A 17,459-nucleotide genomic window follows, 5' to 3' on the forward strand; every position below is an offset into this window, starting at 1 on the left:
TAATCGGTAAAATTTTCTTAACGAAATTTCCATATGACATTCCTGTCATAGTGCAGAACATGCAATAATATTAAAATAATTTTCCTTCCGAACTCGGATTTGTAGTCCCGAAACCACTATTCTGATTTTACTAAAAACGGGCTGTTGCAACCACTAAACTTTAAGGAAAGCTCATTATGTAAAATTTTGTTCGTAGACTACAGGTGAACTGGAAGTAGTTCAAGTGTTGGATTGCATCATCTTGTGGGATCTTATCTGCTCAATTGTTATTTATATAATCTTTTATGTTTCTAGTAGTGTATGCCATGTACTTAGGTTTTAAAGTTTGATATTCGAGTATTCTATTACGAACTTGATGTTGATTTTAGTTGTTTTGAGGTTTTAGAACATGTTAATGCTATGTGGTAACATTAGACACTTTTATATTGACTTTATGTTGATGATTTTATATGTATGCAATATGTTTTAGCTTTTCATTTTACTTGCATAATCATTTATTGATTTAATGAGTTTATGGTTAGGGATTTTCATGTTTTGACATGCCATATTTGCTTACATAACTTTGGTAATATGTTTGATATGTTAGGGACATGTTTGTATAGTTTAAGTGTTAATTTTCTGCAATTCTAAGTAGGGAAAGCATGTCTCAAGACATAGCATTGCACTTTGATATTTTGGTTTAAAATTTGTAATCTAGCCTCATATTTGACCATATTTGACCCTGAATCATCGTATGTGCACCCATTTGAATTCAATTTTCACCTATATTGATTTGTAAGATTTCTATGCATTAGATAACATGTTTTACATTCGAAATTGTCTAATCATAATTATTTATACATTCACTTTGAGTAACACTGACAACGGGTGTGACGCTCGATATTCGATTATCTTTCAAGCGGGGTGTAAGGTGTTACATAAACAACCCTTTTAACTTTATTAGTAACTATATGAGTGAAATATATTAAGAAACATAAAATTTTTCGACACAAAGACAAATCACAACTCAATCACCTATTCTCAATTACTCAGTTGGGCCTTTAACTTTGACTCATAATATAGGCAATGGAGTAATCAAACACTTCTCATGTTTTATTAACAAAAGGTATTCAACAAAGTTACCACAAAAGCACCAATCATAGCTAGTAGCTACCAAAATTTAATACTTTAAGCTCACATGATAAATTCATAAAGCACTAACTACTCAAAAGCATCAAAATTATGGACAAAAATTGAGTTATAAACATTCAATAAATAAACATATATACTTTTTAGATTTAAAATAATTATTTATAAATTTCAATAATTATATAATAAGTAAATGAAAGAAGCACATAAATAACAATAATATTATTAATACATAATAATCGAATAATAAACATGCTCTGTTAAACAAATATAAACAAATTTATTTATGAACATAAATAAACCAATTAAAATTTATTCACATCTTATTTATTTAATAAACGAATTTCAAAATTTTGTTGTATTCATATATTTGACTTAATTTACGTATTTATGTATTACCGTCACTAAATCGAACCATCATCCATTTTGATTCTGCGAGAACCGGACTCAAACCAAACGCGCTTTTTTCTTTAAAAAATTAATCTGAGTTGTCGTACTGGCCCCTCAAAAGAATCTGAGTTATCGTCAAAGTTCGTAATTATGTTCCCAAATCTAGGGTATTTTCGGAATTTTACTCTCCAAGTTACGGTTTAATTAAAAACTAATTAATAATTAATAATGAATTATAATATTAATAAAAATTTAAAAAAAAAAAAAAAGAGTTTCATAGTGTTAAGACCAGCCCTAAGAAGAGGGAAGAAGAAGAAATGAAAAGAATTAGAAAAACGTAGAAAGTACAAAAACTAAAAAACTACAACCAAACTGCTTTCATAAGCATACCAAAAGAGGCTTAATCTCTCCTTCAAGATACTTTATTTTTAAAAAGAACTTTTGTTGAAGAGGTTTAAGCTTCTCATTTTTTGATTCAATTTTTTTTTCGGAACTACTTTTTAGTGTTAATCGATTATTATTGGCTTTGTTTTGCTTATTATTGCGAATTAGACCAGTTCGAATAGTTTCATTTGTTTAAAAGGATTGGATTGAGTGATTGTTGTTCAACACATTGGGAGTAGATCGAGAAGCAACACAGGTTTCTGATCCGATCAATCTTTGGTAAAACAGATGGTAATTTATCGATGATATGTTTGGATTTTTCATTGCATTGCGTTATTTTCGTTATTTCTGATATTTATTCGCTTTGGAATGTGTTGATTTCATTTTACGTGACTTAAAAAAATTGTTTCTGGTAATTTTGAGGAGTTGTTGTTGTCGTTGACTGATCTGGACTGGTGTTGAAGCTAGCTATTATTCTGTTTGGATATGTTCAAATTTTTTTGTTTGTTGAGATCCACCTTTCAAGGTTTTAACTGTTTTGTTTGCTATGTTAGTTGAAAATAGTTGAAATTAAGGTGTTTTGACAGCCATATTGCCGTTATCTAGAACTTTAAGTTGTACATTTCACTCTAATATGAAGTAATGTGCCTTTGAGCATTGTTTTGCGATTTTGTGCTTATATTTGGTTAGTGGAGGTTTCATGCTGGGTTGTGATACTGTGATTGGTCTGGTGATTTATCTATTGTTGTAACTATCTTTGGAGCATGAAAACTAGGATGTCTTTTTTTGCTCATGTGATAATAGAGCTATGAAATTGAAATTTCTGGTGCTTAGGCCTTCATAGACTTTCCAGTTTAGAGATTTAGTGTTACTTAATGGACTCCATATCTCCGATGAAGCCAGAATGGCAACATGCCCTAGATAAATTTATCCCTCAAAGATATTCCAATTTGATAAGAATGAGGGTTTAAGATGGGTCATGTTAGTGTAAAATATCCCTCATCTAAGTTATTGTTTTTTAAGCAAAAAATAGAGTAACCACCTCCGTGATCCGAACCTAGTTTTTTTTATTTTGTTATTAAATCTGTAACGAAGTTGGAACAGTGGTTGCCTACCATCCTTATTTTACTTTTGCATGTTTACTTGTTCTCTGTGCTATCCTAATACCTATTTAAAGTCATTTCGAGACTGAAAAGCAAGAAGTTATTATCTACATGGTTTTGCGTTAATGCTTGAATCTTGAGTGAAAAGTGTCTATAAAAGATATCAAATGGATTGGTTGATCCTGGGCCCTCATGGCTTTTGTAGGCTACCATGACCAGTCTTGCAGTTGGATCTCTCGTCTGGGTGGAGGATCCTGACATTGCCTGGATAGATGGCGAAGTTGTGCAGGTTAATGGTGAAGATATTAAAGTTCTGTGCACTTCAGGGAAGACGGTGAGTTGCTTTATAAAATTTAATTGGATTATTTTATGTGCATAATAATCTCATTTTTCTTTTAGTGAATGTTAAATATATTTTGCTAATTCTCTTGCTATAATCTTCCTTGCCCCTTTTACGTGTCATGAAAGTCCAGTATGGTACTATTGGAATTCATTGGGAACATAAAAATTCTTGGATGAGCTAGTTGCTTAATTTGACTTGCTTATTTCACAACTTTTGCAACAGGTTGTTGTTAAGGCTTCAAATTTATATCCTAAAGATGCCGAGGCCCCACCATGTGGAGTTGATGATATGACAAAGCTGGCTTACTTGCATGAACCTGGAGTCCTTCAAAATTTAAGATCAAGATATGATATGAATGAAATATATGTAAGATTTCAAACAGATATTCATCTTATTCTTTCAATGTATCGGCATTATTTCTGTCTTTTTCTATATACTTTTTTGCTGAAATGGATGTATGTTTTGCTTTCTTTGCGGTAACATATATTGCATTGATGAATGTTGGTGAGATCTTTATGTTTCATCATTTTTCAATGTTTACTGATTCAAGGTGGCAATTGCCCCAATTGGTGCTTCCAGACATATACAGGAAATATATTGATTGCTGTGAACCCATTCAGAAAACTACCTCATCTTTATGATAGCCATATGATGGCACAATATAAAGGGGCAGCCTTTGGTGAGTTGAGTCCACACCCCTTTGCTGTAGCTGATGCTGCATACAGGTACCTGTTACTCTGACCAGAAGTTCATTTAATATGATTACTTGTATTTGACAATGAAATGATTTTCATTAATGCAGACTAATGATCAATGAGGGAATAAGTCAGTCGATTTTGGTTAGTGGTGAAAGTGGGGCTGGTAAAACAGAAAGCACAAAATTGCTAATGCAGTATCTTGCTTACATGGGAGGGAGAGCAGCTGCTGAGGGAGAACAGTTGAGCAGCAAGTTCTGGAGGTAAACATGGCTATGAATTTGGATTCGTGTGACAATAAATTTAATGTTGATAGTTTGAATCCGTCATCCAAGTAACCATGTTTAACAACAACATTTATTTTTGTTTTCTGCTAATCTGCAGTCCAACCCTGTTTTAGAAGCATTTGGTAATGCAAAGACTGTTAGGAACAATAACTCAAGGTGAGTGTATTTTGTTTTAACAAGTTTTACACCTTGCATGTAGTAGATTCTATGTTATAATTGTTTTTTTTACCTTTACATGCATGTTTTGAATGATGTAGTCGTTTTGGTAAGTTTGTGGAGATTCAATTTGACCGGAGGGGAAGGATTTCAGGAGCTGCCATCAGGACTTATTTATTAGAAAGATCACGTGTTTGTCAAGTGTCTGATCCTGAGAGAAATTATCACTGTTTCTACATGCTTTGTGCAGCACCACCAGAAGTAAGTAGTTTTTGATTGCTTTAATCAAGTTGCTTATAAATTATTTGATACAATGTGTTCTTATATAGTCTTTCCCCCATTAAGCATTTTCCATGTTTACTTTTAATGATTTCTAGATTATCTTAGTACCAAAATGTTCTGTCTAGAAAAGGATTTGGGTTGGGAAGTTCTATTGTGAGAATGATCTTTCCCATATTTTTAGCTTGAGATTTCAATATATCTGGATATGCTTAATGCTTGAAGGTTGTAATTTGGGTTGAACTATGATAATTTTTATTATCTCTCATTCTTATCTATCCCCCTTTTCTATTTGATTCTCCATCTCTCTCTTATCTTTGATTTATTTATTGGTGTCATTCTCTTAGCCAACAGAAGAACAACTTACAAGTTAAAGAGTTTCACTTTAACATTCTCTTTGTCAAATTTATTATTGTTGAACTGGGGTCTTTTAGGATGTACATTGGAGGCCCTGAGATAGCATTATTATGTGATTGTGTGATGGCTTCCATGTGATGTGATTATAGACATGAGTCATTTATGGCTCCTACCTAGTTCACCTTCTTTTAATTCCAATCATTAATTTGGGTTCTAAAGCTGCGTTAGTGTATACAATCTATTATCCTCCAAGTTTAGTGTCTAGTGATTTTGTATCAGATTTCCTAGCATGCCAGTGGTCCCAAGAGACATTCACAGCTTGTAATAGTTGTGGTATGGAACATCAAATATGAGGCAGTTTCTTGTTTCTAGAAAACCGGTTTTTAGCCTTTTGTTTAACTTCTCTGCAATGAAAGAGTAGGAAAATTTTCTTGGCCTATATCTTCAGTTATGGATAGTATGTAGTTTGTTGTTCACATTTCTTCGAAAAGTTGAGAGCAAATTTATCACACATGAGACTGTAATGCTTCAGAAAATCAATTCTCTGATATTTGTCTTCCTCTGCTTCCATTTTTTCTCCATTTTACTTTTCAGGATATTCAGCGGTACAAACTGGGAAATCCAAGAACATTTCACTATCTGAACCAATCTAATTGCTACTGAATTGGATGGAATTGATGATTCTAAGGAATATACTGCAACGAGAAGGGCAATGGATGTCGTTGGAATAAGTCCTGAGGAGCAGGTATTTTAATGAAATATGAACTTGCCAGACAATTCTTAAGCATAATGTTTTATGAAATTTCTCTGTCATCTTTTTGGTTTTTGCATTTGGCCCTCTTCAGGATGCAATATTCTGCGTTGTGGCTGCAATTCTCCATCTTGGGAACATTGAATTTGCTAAAGGGAAAGAAATAGACTCATCTGTGCCCAAAGATGAAAAATCATGGTTCCATCTAAGAACTGCTGCTGAGCTTCTCATGTAGGTGGACAATCTGAGACTTGCACTAGCATATACTGAAACACATACTTCTTTGATATTTGTTCACTTCATATGCTTTGTAAGATAAGAAAGGGATCATTTTTAATCCCCACTTTTGTTTAGGTGCGATGAGAAGTTATTAGAAGATTCCCTATGCAAGCGTATAATCGTAACTCGTGATGAAACCATTACAAAATGGCTGGATCCAGAATCGGCTGCACTTAGTAGAGATGCTTTGGCTAAAATTGTGTACTCAAGATTGTTTGACTGGTATGGTTCAATCTTGCTGTTTGAATATGATATGTTAGAGTTTACTGTGCTTATTATTTTGTTTTTTGTTCAGTTGTGGACATTTTTTTGAGACAATGGGTTTCCTTTTTTTATTTTTCACAGGATTGTGGATAAAATCAATAGTTCAATTGGTCAAGATCCTGACTCGAAGTTCTTAATTGGGGTGTTGGATATTTATGGATTTGAGAGTTTCAAGACAAACAGGTGCTTAACTGGTATGCCTGTTATTTTTATGATTGACTGAAGTTGGTTTTCTGAAACCAATGGATGTAAATGGAAGTTGTGTCTTAAAGAGGCACGTTTTGAATACTGTGGCAGTCATGTATTGATTGATACTAAAAGAAGCAATGATTAGAGGAAGCCTATTCTTTCTCCAAATTGCCTTTTTAAGGCGTGGTAGTGATTTGGGAGTTCAGACAGTGATAGTTCCAATTGTGCTTCTCTATGATAGATAAAGTTAGTTTCAATTGTGCTTCTTTTTGATAGATAAAGTTAGTTCCAATTGTGCTTCTCTAGGATAAACAAATTTAGAGATATTGTGACCTTTTTGGATGTTTGCTATTTGCTTCTGTTCATCTGATGCTTGATGCACCACTTTGTTTTGCAGTTTTGAGCAATTCTGCATTAATTTGACAAATGAGAAACTGCAGCAGCATTTCAACCAGGTTTGTGTCTGAAAACATGCTTATATCATTCTTAAGATATCTCATTATCTGTTTTAGTTTGTAATGCTTAAACCTCTGGCTCCTCAGCATGTCTTCAAAATGGAGCAAGAAGAGTATACAAAAGAAGAAATTAATTGGAGCTACATTGAGTTTGTTGATAATCAGGATATTCTGGACCTCATTGAAAAGGTCTGTTGGATCTACCTCTGCAATTTATTTGGCTGGTTTCTTACAGACTGTTTTAGTGTTGTATCATCTGGAGTTGGTTTGTGTTGTTAACTATATATCTCTAGTAAAAGAAATTTATGATAGAGCCTACTATTACTATGCACTCTCGCTTGTAAATATTTGATATTGTTTCCTTTTTGTCCTGTGATTCCAGTTTTAGTTGCATCCATTTGGCATTCTCTGTTTTCATGGAACACATGTGGGAAGGCTGTGGTGAATGGACAGTCTATGTAATGTTGTGGTCGCAAATGGAATTGCCTACTTTTGACAAGCCAAAGTGCCAAACCGTTCTCTCTATTTTATGTTAGATGTTAAATGAACTATGTAGTTTTTTTTCATGCTATATAGAAGATTAAGTGGTAGTGGCACATTTATGCTTTATTCTCATTGAAAATTTTAAAACATGCTAAAAACCTGATTGGTGAGGATTGTGTCATAAAATGCTCAGCTTGAAAACAAGATAAGCAATTTGGTGGAAGAAAGATGGGAAAAGAGGAATGTGAAGAGAGAAGATGGATTAATTGTCAGGTCTTGAAATAGTTATAAAGCCACCAGCTATTGTCTAGCATAATACAAAGCTGTTGAGTTATAACCAGACCAAATCATATTAGTTTCATTTCATATTAACAAGTCCAAAATGAGTTTCTTGTGCAAGCAGTGCCAGAAAGTACTGCCTGCTTCTATCAAATTGCTGTGGAAATTATATAAGAGTGATAGTTCAGTTGATAAATCCTATGTAATTATTAATTTGTTTGCTATATTAACTGAGTTCTAAATCTTGTATTAGTGTCATTCATGTTGGATTGTTCTTACTGATTTATTAATTATTGTTGGACCCCCCTTTGGGAATTTCTGGTGTGAACTACTTGATTAGCATTATGCTTGTAATTTTTCTTTCCATGCATTCCTGTGTGCTTGTATTTTTGTCTTTTCCTTTGGACAAGGAAATATATTCTTGATCGTAAAAATTTTATTTGATTTATTGAACATTCTTACCTAACGTGGCCCTGTATGGTGATGGACTTTGAGTAAACAAATAGACAAATTAAAAGTGCTAAATGATCCGTGCATTTTTATTGTGGTTGTTGCATTTATTATATGTATTTAAAAATTTCCCTGTTTTTGATTTCCAGAAACCAGGTGGAATAATTGCTCTTCTAGATGAGGCTTGGTAAGATGTAGTTAGCTTTTTACTTATTTTTGACATCTCAAAACTTGATTTCGGTTTCTTTCAGTTACTCTACCATATATTAATAATAATATCTGACCGTTATTAAATTTTAAAAGCATGTTTCCAAGATCAACACATGAAACATTTGCTCAGAAGCTGTACCAGATGTTTAAAAACCATAAGCGCTTCAGCAAACCCAAATTGTCCCGTAGCGACTTTACAATCTGCCATTATGCTGGTGATGTAAGTTTGTTTTCTCTTTTTCGTAAGTTCATGCTGGAGAACTAAACTAAGAAGTGAATGAATTTCTATTTATGTACTCAAACAGAAAATATATGTTCTCTGCAGGTCACTTATCAAACTCAATTATTCCTGGACAAGAACAAAGATTATGTTGTTGCTGAACATCAGGCCCTTTTGACTGCTTCCAAATGTTCCTTTGTTTCTGGTTTGTTTCCACCTTTAGCTCAGGAGTCCTCCAAATCATCAAAGTTCTCCTCAATAGGTTCTCGATTTAAGGTGTGCTGGTATTTCTATTTCTTAAATGCTGATTGTTACCTGTTCTTTCCAGTCTAATGAGTTAGAAAGTGGTGCTCTTTTTGGTATTATACAGCAACAATTACAAGCATTACTTGAAACCCTGAGTTCCACAGAGCCACATTACATACGTTGTGTAAAGCCCAATAATCTTCTTAAGCCTTCAATATTTGAGAATAAAAATGTTCTACAACAACTACAGTGTGGGGTAAGAATGATGATGTTCTATGAGGTTTAGCTGAAATATGTATTTTTTTTTTAATTAGTTCTGCTTGCCTATTTTATCCACGTTTATTTCATTTCAGGGAGTTATGGAGGCAATCAGGATTAGTTGTGCTGGATACCCTACTAAAAACCATTTGTTGAATTTGTAGACCGATTTGGCCTCCTTGCACCTGAAGTTTTGGATGGGAGGTACAGTTAATAATTTTCTTGGCTCTCTAAAGGTTTCTTCAAAACGTTACTCTGACCTGTTTACTATACATGTTAGTTCTGATGAGGTTACTGCGTGCAAGAAACTTCTAGAGAAGGGGAAACTTCAAGGCTATCAGGTAAATGTCTGACGGTTATTCAAACAATCTTCTCTTAGTCAATTTAGTTTCCTTGCCAATACTAGATTTCCTCTTGAATCATTAGGATATATCTTATGCAAGAAACCATGTCATCAAGATGTCAATAAAATTTATCATAGACATTCAATTGGCAAATATTTATGTTTGGCCTTTGGTTTATGCCAACTGGCAATAATAACCTGAGGAGATCCCGCTCTACTCTTCTGTTTTTAGGGTGAAGACCATTAACATGTTACCGGAAGTGCCCAAATTTGGATTAGGTTAGGAAATAACCCTAGAAACTAGGCCCAAGATGAGAAATTACCGGAAGCCAGCAACTGCAAGCAAAGAGCAAAGCACTTGTCATGTACAGAATCTAAGAAGTTGGATTCATGCTACAAACTTGATGTCATAAGTGCTCTATATTGGCTAATGTTATTATCTCTACTTTTCTTGCTTGTGGTTGCGAGCAACGTGTAGCATAAGTGCAAATGGAAATGGTACCTGCTGCTTCCAAATGGGAGTTCATTCCTTTTGTCAAATTGTATATTCTTCCGCTGTTTTATGATTGTTCACTCAAATGTTCTACAAATCTGACTTCTAGTTGAATTCTGGGAAATATCATACTGATGCCATTTTATCTTTGGCAGATTGGTAAGACAAAGGTTTTTCTCAGGGCTGGTCAGATGGCTGAACTAGATACCCGTAGGAGTGAGGTCTTAGGAAGATCTGCTAGTGTTATCCAGAGGAAAATCCGTTCTTATTTAGCTCGGAGAAGTTTTATCATGCTTCGTCGGTCTGCATTACAGATTCAATCTGTTTGCAGAGGTACATTTATACCTTTCTGTGTGTGTCTGGTGTAATTTAACTAACCTTTACTCTCTACTAAGGCTTTTGGTATTATGTACACATGTTGATAGTGATACTTTTTGTCTGTGATGATTTCAGGACAACTTGCTCGCAATGTTTACAATGGCATGAGAAGAGAAGCTGCAAGTTTGAGGATCCAGAGACATTTGCGTATGCATCTTGGTAGGAAAGCTTATAAAGAATTGTGTTCCTCTGCTGTTTCCATTCAGACGGTCTTGAGGGGGATGGCTGCTCGCAATGAGCTATGCATCAGAAGGCAGACCAGAGCATCAATTATAGTTCAGGTTGGTCAAGGTTTTTAAATTGTTCTTATAACATACTGCACATGCGATAATTTTTTTAGAAAAGATGTCATAATCTTCAATTTTTCTTTGAGAGGCTGAACCTCCTTTTGTTTTATATTAGTTACTTTCTTTAACTTGGAATGACTTCTATTGTACTTACCAGAGCCAATGCCGCAAGTTCTTGGCCCAGTTGCATTATATGAAGTTGAAGAAAGCAGCAATTGCAACACAATGCGCATGGAGAGGAAGAGTTGCTCGAAAGGAACTGCGGAAGCTTAAGATGGTATTCCCATCTTTATCATCTGTTGCATTTCTGGCAAAACTTCGTCATGAATTTCATTAGGAAATCTCTATTGTCTTCTGCTTCTAGATCTTTGAAAATGCTTTGCGGTTGGAATGGTTGCTTTATGTGGTCCTCTTCTTTGCTTAAATTTGATATCAAAACAGTAAAAAGTTGTGTCCTTGCTAAGTAATTTAGGAGTTCTTCAAATTTGAGTTTGACTGCTGAAGTCATCTCAAGCCTATCTCTGGAAAAATCTTTCTTATCAACAATCAATGAAATGCAATCCTATCTATCAAAATAACAATATATAATCCTATCAGCTTACATAATGGAGGGAAATAAAGAAACCCTACACCTTTTTCTTCTCTACCTGCTAATTTTGTTCTCTGAAACAATTTAGTATATCTAAAACCTTGTGTATGCTGATATCTTGTTTCATGAATGTATCACTCAGATTTTCCGCTATTCTTTTTTATTTGCAGGCTGCTAGGGAAACTGGAGCTCTGCAAGCTGCCAAGAACAAACTGGAAAAGCAAGTTGAGGAACTGACATGGAGATTACAGCTGGAGAAACGTATGAGGGTAAGCATGATAATAAATTGACTGAAGCTAGTTGGGTAAGCATGCTAATAAATTGACCGGAGAAACGTATGAACTGAGGCATTTTATGTGCTTGGCATGTGTCAATCAATTTTTTTTATTCAATGTGCCATTTTAGTTTGAGAAAGGGTGTTAAAATTGTGTATTCATTGTCTCTTCCTCTAAATCAGTTTTAATAATATAATGGTCTTACAGGTGGGACACTGCATCTATAATTTTCTTCTCTCCTAATTATGCATTCTTTTCTTACTCTGTAGGTTGACATGGAAGAGGCTAAAACAAAAGAAAACGCAAAATTACAGTCTGCTTTGCAAGACATGCAACTTCAGTTTAAAGAAACCAAAGAATTGCTTGCCAAGGAACGCGAGGCTGCCAGAAGGGCAGCTGAGGTGGTCCCTGTAATTCAGGAGGTTCTAGTGGTGGACAATGTGACGCTGGAGAAGCTTACAAGTGAGAATGAAAAACTGAAGGTGGGGAAGTTGAATCTAGTATCTATGTTTTGCATAAAGATATGGTGAACATATGATAATTTAGGATAACCTGGAGTTTTTTCCTAAGCTTGGTAGAATACTAGTTTCATAGTACATATCTTGTGCGCTGATTATCCACAGGCAATGGTGAGTTCATTGGAAAAGAAAATTGGTGAAACGGAGGAAAAGTTTGAAGAGACAAACAAGATTAGTGAAGAAAGGTTGAAACAAGCTTTGGAGGCAGAATCAAAAATAGTTCAGTTGAAGACTGTTATGCACAGGTTAGCTTGTGCCATTACTGGGCAAAGATTTTGAGATAGATTCGTACTATTAACTTTCAGAATCTTAGATGGACCTTTGCGTGCATATTTGTGAAGCTGTAGTTATTCATGGTTTTCACTTTCCTTTTTCTCTTCTCCTGGTCCTCATTGTATCTTTTGTTTGCAGGCTTGAAGAAAAAATTTTGGACATGGAATCTGAAAACCAAGTTCTGAGGCAGCAAACCCTGTTAAGTACACCTGTTAAGAAGATTTCAGAGCATCTACAGATTCCAGCCACTCCGGTAAAATATAACATAGATTTTTTTTTTCTATCTAAAATCTTCCTCCCTCTTTTGTCATCATGTTGATATTTCCTATTATCCTTTTTCTTTGTAAATTTGCAGAATCTGGAAAATGGTCACCATATAGATGAAGCAAACAAATCAAATGTATGTTACATAATTGTTAACATATGATCATACTTCTGTTGTTTCTATGGTATGGCCATTGATGACCTGTTTGTGCAGGAACCACAGAGTGTGACTCCGGTGAAGAAGGTTGGCATAGAATCTAATGGCAAGTTGCAAAAATCCAATCTTGAACGCCAACATGTATGTGTTTGCTATAATTGGCTTATGCATTTTCAAGCCTCATAATTTTGTGCAGTGTGTCAGATATTGTTTTGTATCATTCTTTCAAACAGGAGAACGTCGACGCACTGATCAATTGCGTTACAAAGGACATTGGGTTCAGTCACGGAAAGCCTGTTGCTGCGCTTACCATTTATAAATGTCTTCTTCACTGGAAATCTTTTGAAGCAGAAAGGACCAATGTGTTTGACCGTCTCATTCAGATGATTGGCACTGCAATTGAGGTAAAAAAAAAATTATAATTCATGGTCATTGTTTGTGGAGTATCTCCTTCTTTTTCCTTTATTATTCTTCCTCTTGCATGTCTTCTATTTTCGCGGATTTTGATTGTATTTATTTTTATATTATTTAATTCCTAAATGCAGTCCTTATAAGGCGAGTTACTGTTCTTGCTTGTGATGGGTTTGAGACATGACTGTTGAAGATTTTTTTTTACTTGCATAATTTGCTGCCCTTTTCTTAGGTTGTCCTGCTTGTGTAATTGCAAAATGCTTTCTTTAGAAGCCCACACTTTCTTCTGTTTCTTTAAGCTATAGTAAAATATGTACGAGGGTTCATTAACAAGTGATGAAAGCTTCTTTGGTTGTAGAATGAAGAAGACAATGGCCATATGGCTTATTGGTTGTCCAACGCATCAGCATTATTGTTCTTGCTCCAAAAGACTCTAAAGGCTTCTGGTGCAAATGGTGCAACTCCAAGTCGGAAACCACCCACTCCAACCTCTCTGTTTGGAAGAATGACAATGGTATCTGAAATTCTTTCTTTCCCTTCTAAAATTTTCAATTTTAAGGAAGAATAAGACTAATTTTGCGTTCCTTTTTCTCTTAATTCAGAGTTTTCGCTCTTCCCCTTCATCCAACAACCTTGCTGCAGCTGCTGCACTTGCAGTAGTTCGCAAGGTAGAGGGAAAATACCCTGCGTTGCTTTTCAAGCAGCAGCTTGCAGCATATGTGGAAAAGATCTATGGAATTATTAGAGACAACTTGAAGAAAGAGATATCATCTTTGCTTTCTCTATGCATCCAGGTATCTTGTGATTCATTTAGTTTCTGGTCAAGAGTTTGAAGCTGCATGTCAACTGTTTGGTAGGTAGCTATAATTAAGTTTAACTTGATTCCTTCGTGTTTCTTTTTCCCAACTGGTCATGATGAAATTTAGGCACCTAGAACATCTAAGGGAAATGTACTAAGATCTGGACGGTCCTTTGGCAAAGATTCTCCTTCAACTCATTGGCAGGGCATTATTGATAGCCTCAACACCCTCCTCAGTACTTTGAAAGAAAATTTTGTAAGGAACCTGTTTTTTTTTTTTTTTTTCTCTCACTGTGCTTCATAAACTCATTGCATCTTGATATCCAGTTATATGTATAGAGATGTTTACGGTTGCTTGGTTTTCAGGTGCCACAAGTTCTTATCCAGAAGATATTTACTCAAACATTTTCGTACATAAATGTACAATTGTTTAATAGGTAATCTTTTGTGGGTTTTAGATAGTTCCTTTGTGGTTTTAATTCAAAAGGTTTCGTTTTGTACTTATTAGAATTTGTTATAATTTTCCAGCCTTCTTTTACGCCGTGAGTGTTGTACGTTTAGCAACGGAGAATATGTTAAAGCTGGGTTAGCGGAGTTAGAGCTCTGGAGTTGCCAAGTGAAAGAAGAGGTAAGGTTTTTATTTTTTTATTTTTCTTCTCATCCGTGTTTGTACACGTAGTTGTTGCTACATATTTGCTGGACTATTTGCTTCCTTTTATTGGCTTAATTAAGGCCCATTATTGTGCTGATTCTATACCTCACTTGCCTTGAACTGCAGTATGCAGGGTCGTCATGGGATGAACTTAAGCACATTAGACAGGCTGTTGGTTTTTTGGTATGTCAGGCACTGTTTGACAATATAGATAATGTGATGGATTGTTCGTGTATGTTTGTTTCCGAAATCCTATCAGCTTGCAGTCGTTCGTACTCAATTTTGTTAATATGTTTGACACTGCATATAGTTTGAGTTCAACATTATCATATTTATTGTTAATAGTTCTCAAATGCCCCATTCAGCAAAGCCAATATGAGTTTGAATTTAATAATTGTAGATAGGAAAGTGAAAGCTTTAACTTTTGACTTCCCAAATCATGACAATTCGGGAGAGCAGATGTGGGAATCTATAAGGACCGGATTTACCATTGCTTCGTTATTTCCTTTTGAGTGTTAATTAGAAATGTCGTTTTATCCAGAAGATTATTTTTACTACTTGAAGAAAGACATTAGTTTCCAGCTTATCTCTCTAGATATTTAATAGCAGTAAATATAAAGTTATGCTTCTAACTTGAATCGTATTAAATCCTATACAGGTTATACATCAGAAGTACAGAATTTCATATGATGACATTACAAATGATCTCTGCCCTGTAAGGCCTTTTTCTTTCTCTCTCTCTCTCTCTCTCTCTCTCTTCCCTCCCCATTTTTCCAAGGTTGTTTGAACGGCCAGTTGGACCGGAAATTGGCCGGGGTGCCGGTTCGGAGAAGGGCATTGAACTGGTTGACCTGGGAACTGGTACAGACCTGTTGAACTGGGCGGTTGAACCGGATTTTTAACATTTTTTCTATCTTTTATGATTTTTTAATGATTTATTTTGTTGAACCGGTTGGATCAGCTAACTAGTGGCTTGACTGGTTCAACCACCAGTCCAGTTCTGAAAACATTGCATTTTTCTCATTCTCTTTGACATTTACTTTTTGTTTCTTCAGATTCTTAGTGTACAGCAATTGTACAGAATATGTACCCTGTATTGGGACGACAACTATAATACTCGAAGTGTTTCTCCAGATGTAAGTTTCAAATACCAATCTTTCTTCTTGATTGCTTACAAAGTTCGTAAAGCTGATATGATTAATAGGCAAACCCGCACTTCGTTACCAGGTTATTTCCAGCATGAGGGTATTGATGACAGAGGATTCCAATGATGCTGTTAGTAGTTCCTTTTTATTGGACGACAATTCCAGGTAAAAATCCCTTCATATTGCCTACATACGATGTCCGGTTCTACGTAAATGTGAATTCGCAAAGAATTCAACATTTCTTTGTAGCTCGTATTACGTAACACACAAAACAACTTTATAGCCATATCGAGCATTCAAAATCTACATTGTAGAAACAAAGTAATGAACTAATCAGTCCTTAATACAGCATTCCCTTCTCCCTTGACGATCTTGCCAAATCGCTCCAAGAGAAAGAATTCTCGGAAGTCAAACCAGCAGACGAACTTCTCCAGAATTCAGCCTTCGAATTTTTACTCGAGTAAGGCTTAGGAAGCTTCGAATCGATGTGCTATCCGTCCCCAATTTCTTGTGGCAATGGAGACTTAAAAACCCTATTGCCAACTAAAATGATTGTTGTAAATTCATTTTTCATTTCATCTATCCCCCTTGATATATAATTTTTTTTCTCATTACATCCATTAAATTTTCTATTGCATTTTTTTCTTTGGCATTTTCAACGATTTTGGTTTGATTTTTTTTCTTTTTAAATTTTATTTTATATTGGTTATTCTTTTGCCATATGGGGCCTGGGTTTTTATTGTATAAAGCAACCCCATATTATGGAAACGTACATACATATATAAATACATATTTTATATATAGTTGAAAATGTTTATTACCATGCTTGATTATTATTTCTATTTCAGCCTCTTTCACCTCCATCTTTATTTTCATTGAAAATTCAAAGTTTTTATGATTTATTGTGGGTTGCCATGTATTTGCATGTATTTTTGCTGCAAAGAAGAGTTGTGATGGAAATTTGAGAAATAAAATATTAATAAAATTGGCTGAGTTGATGCCACTTTTTAATTTGATGTGAAAATTTACTAAAACTAGCCTTTATGTTCCCATTTACGCATAGGGATTTATAATCTTTTCCATAATTTATTTGATATTAATATTCTTAAATTTTTAATTATGAAAATTAAATTTATGATAATAATTTACGGTTACTTAAATTTGTTAAGATGATTTTGAGACAATCATTTTAAGCGCATGATTTAAAGCAAAATTGTAAATAAATAAATAAATAAATTTGTTAAGATGATTTATGAGGCATGTTTGATACAAGTAGCTCTTTGATACAGTTTTGGTCAAGAATTTGTTGGAAAAGATCGCGACATGTCTATTTACTTTTGATTATAATTTTATCTAATATAATCGCTTAATGTTATCATTTTCTACCAAAAATAGTAATATTTTTAATATTTTTAAAAATTAAATATAATTTAAGAGATCAATTAACAATGTTGTCAATTAAATTAAATAATTTATTAAATAAAAGAAAGTGTCCATTTTTAACTTAGAAGCAAGTAAAAGATTAAATTTTAAAATTTTGAAAAATATAAGGGATTGATACATAATTATACCTTTTCTCTCTTTCTTTCCCTCCTGAACCCAAAACGAAGGAAAAGAAAGAAAGCCACTAACGTGTATAGATTAAATATAATTTAATAGATATCAATTA

The 17,459-nt window shown here is 34.3% G+C and overlaps 1 protein-coding gene across 1 annotated transcript; it reads left to right on the top strand.

Moving 5' to 3' along the window:
* The first annotated feature begins 1,820 nt into the window (after window positions 1-1,820).
* LOC105792329 (myosin-6) lies at window positions 1,821-16,613 on the top strand. Its single transcript, XM_012620849.2, is given in 42 exon segments — window positions 1,821-2,193; window positions 3,211-3,339; window positions 3,571-3,714; window positions 3,928-4,073; window positions 4,151-4,272; window positions 4,275-4,306; window positions 4,428-4,486; window positions 4,588-4,747; window positions 5,717-5,782; window positions 5,784-5,867; window positions 5,968-6,104; window positions 6,228-6,374; window positions 6,498-6,599; window positions 7,003-7,060; window positions 7,148-7,249; window positions 8,422-8,459; window positions 8,576-8,702; window positions 8,808-8,978; window positions 9,073-9,204; window positions 9,302-9,344; window positions 9,347-9,410; window positions 9,487-9,547; window positions 10,198-10,375; window positions 10,496-10,701; window positions 10,865-10,984; window positions 11,467-11,565; window positions 11,841-12,053; window positions 12,195-12,334; window positions 12,501-12,615; window positions 12,718-12,762; window positions 12,841-12,924; window positions 13,017-13,187; window positions 13,553-13,708; window positions 13,797-13,988; window positions 14,121-14,249; window positions 14,360-14,430; window positions 14,522-14,621; window positions 14,772-14,828; window positions 15,304-15,360; window positions 15,701-15,781; window positions 15,873-15,955; window positions 16,140-16,613. Coding segments are annotated over 42 exon segments (4,539 nt in total). The 5' UTR covers window positions 1,821-2,190; the 3' UTR covers window positions 16,255-16,613.
* The last annotated feature ends 846 nt before the right edge of the window (window positions 16,614-17,459 follow it).

Source organism: Gossypium raimondii, chromosome 8, assembly GCF_025698545.1.
Source record: "Gossypium raimondii isolate GPD5lz chromosome 8, ASM2569854v1, whole genome shotgun sequence".
In the NCBI taxonomy this organism is placed as follows: Eukaryota; Viridiplantae; Streptophyta; class Magnoliopsida; order Malvales; family Malvaceae; genus Gossypium; species Gossypium raimondii.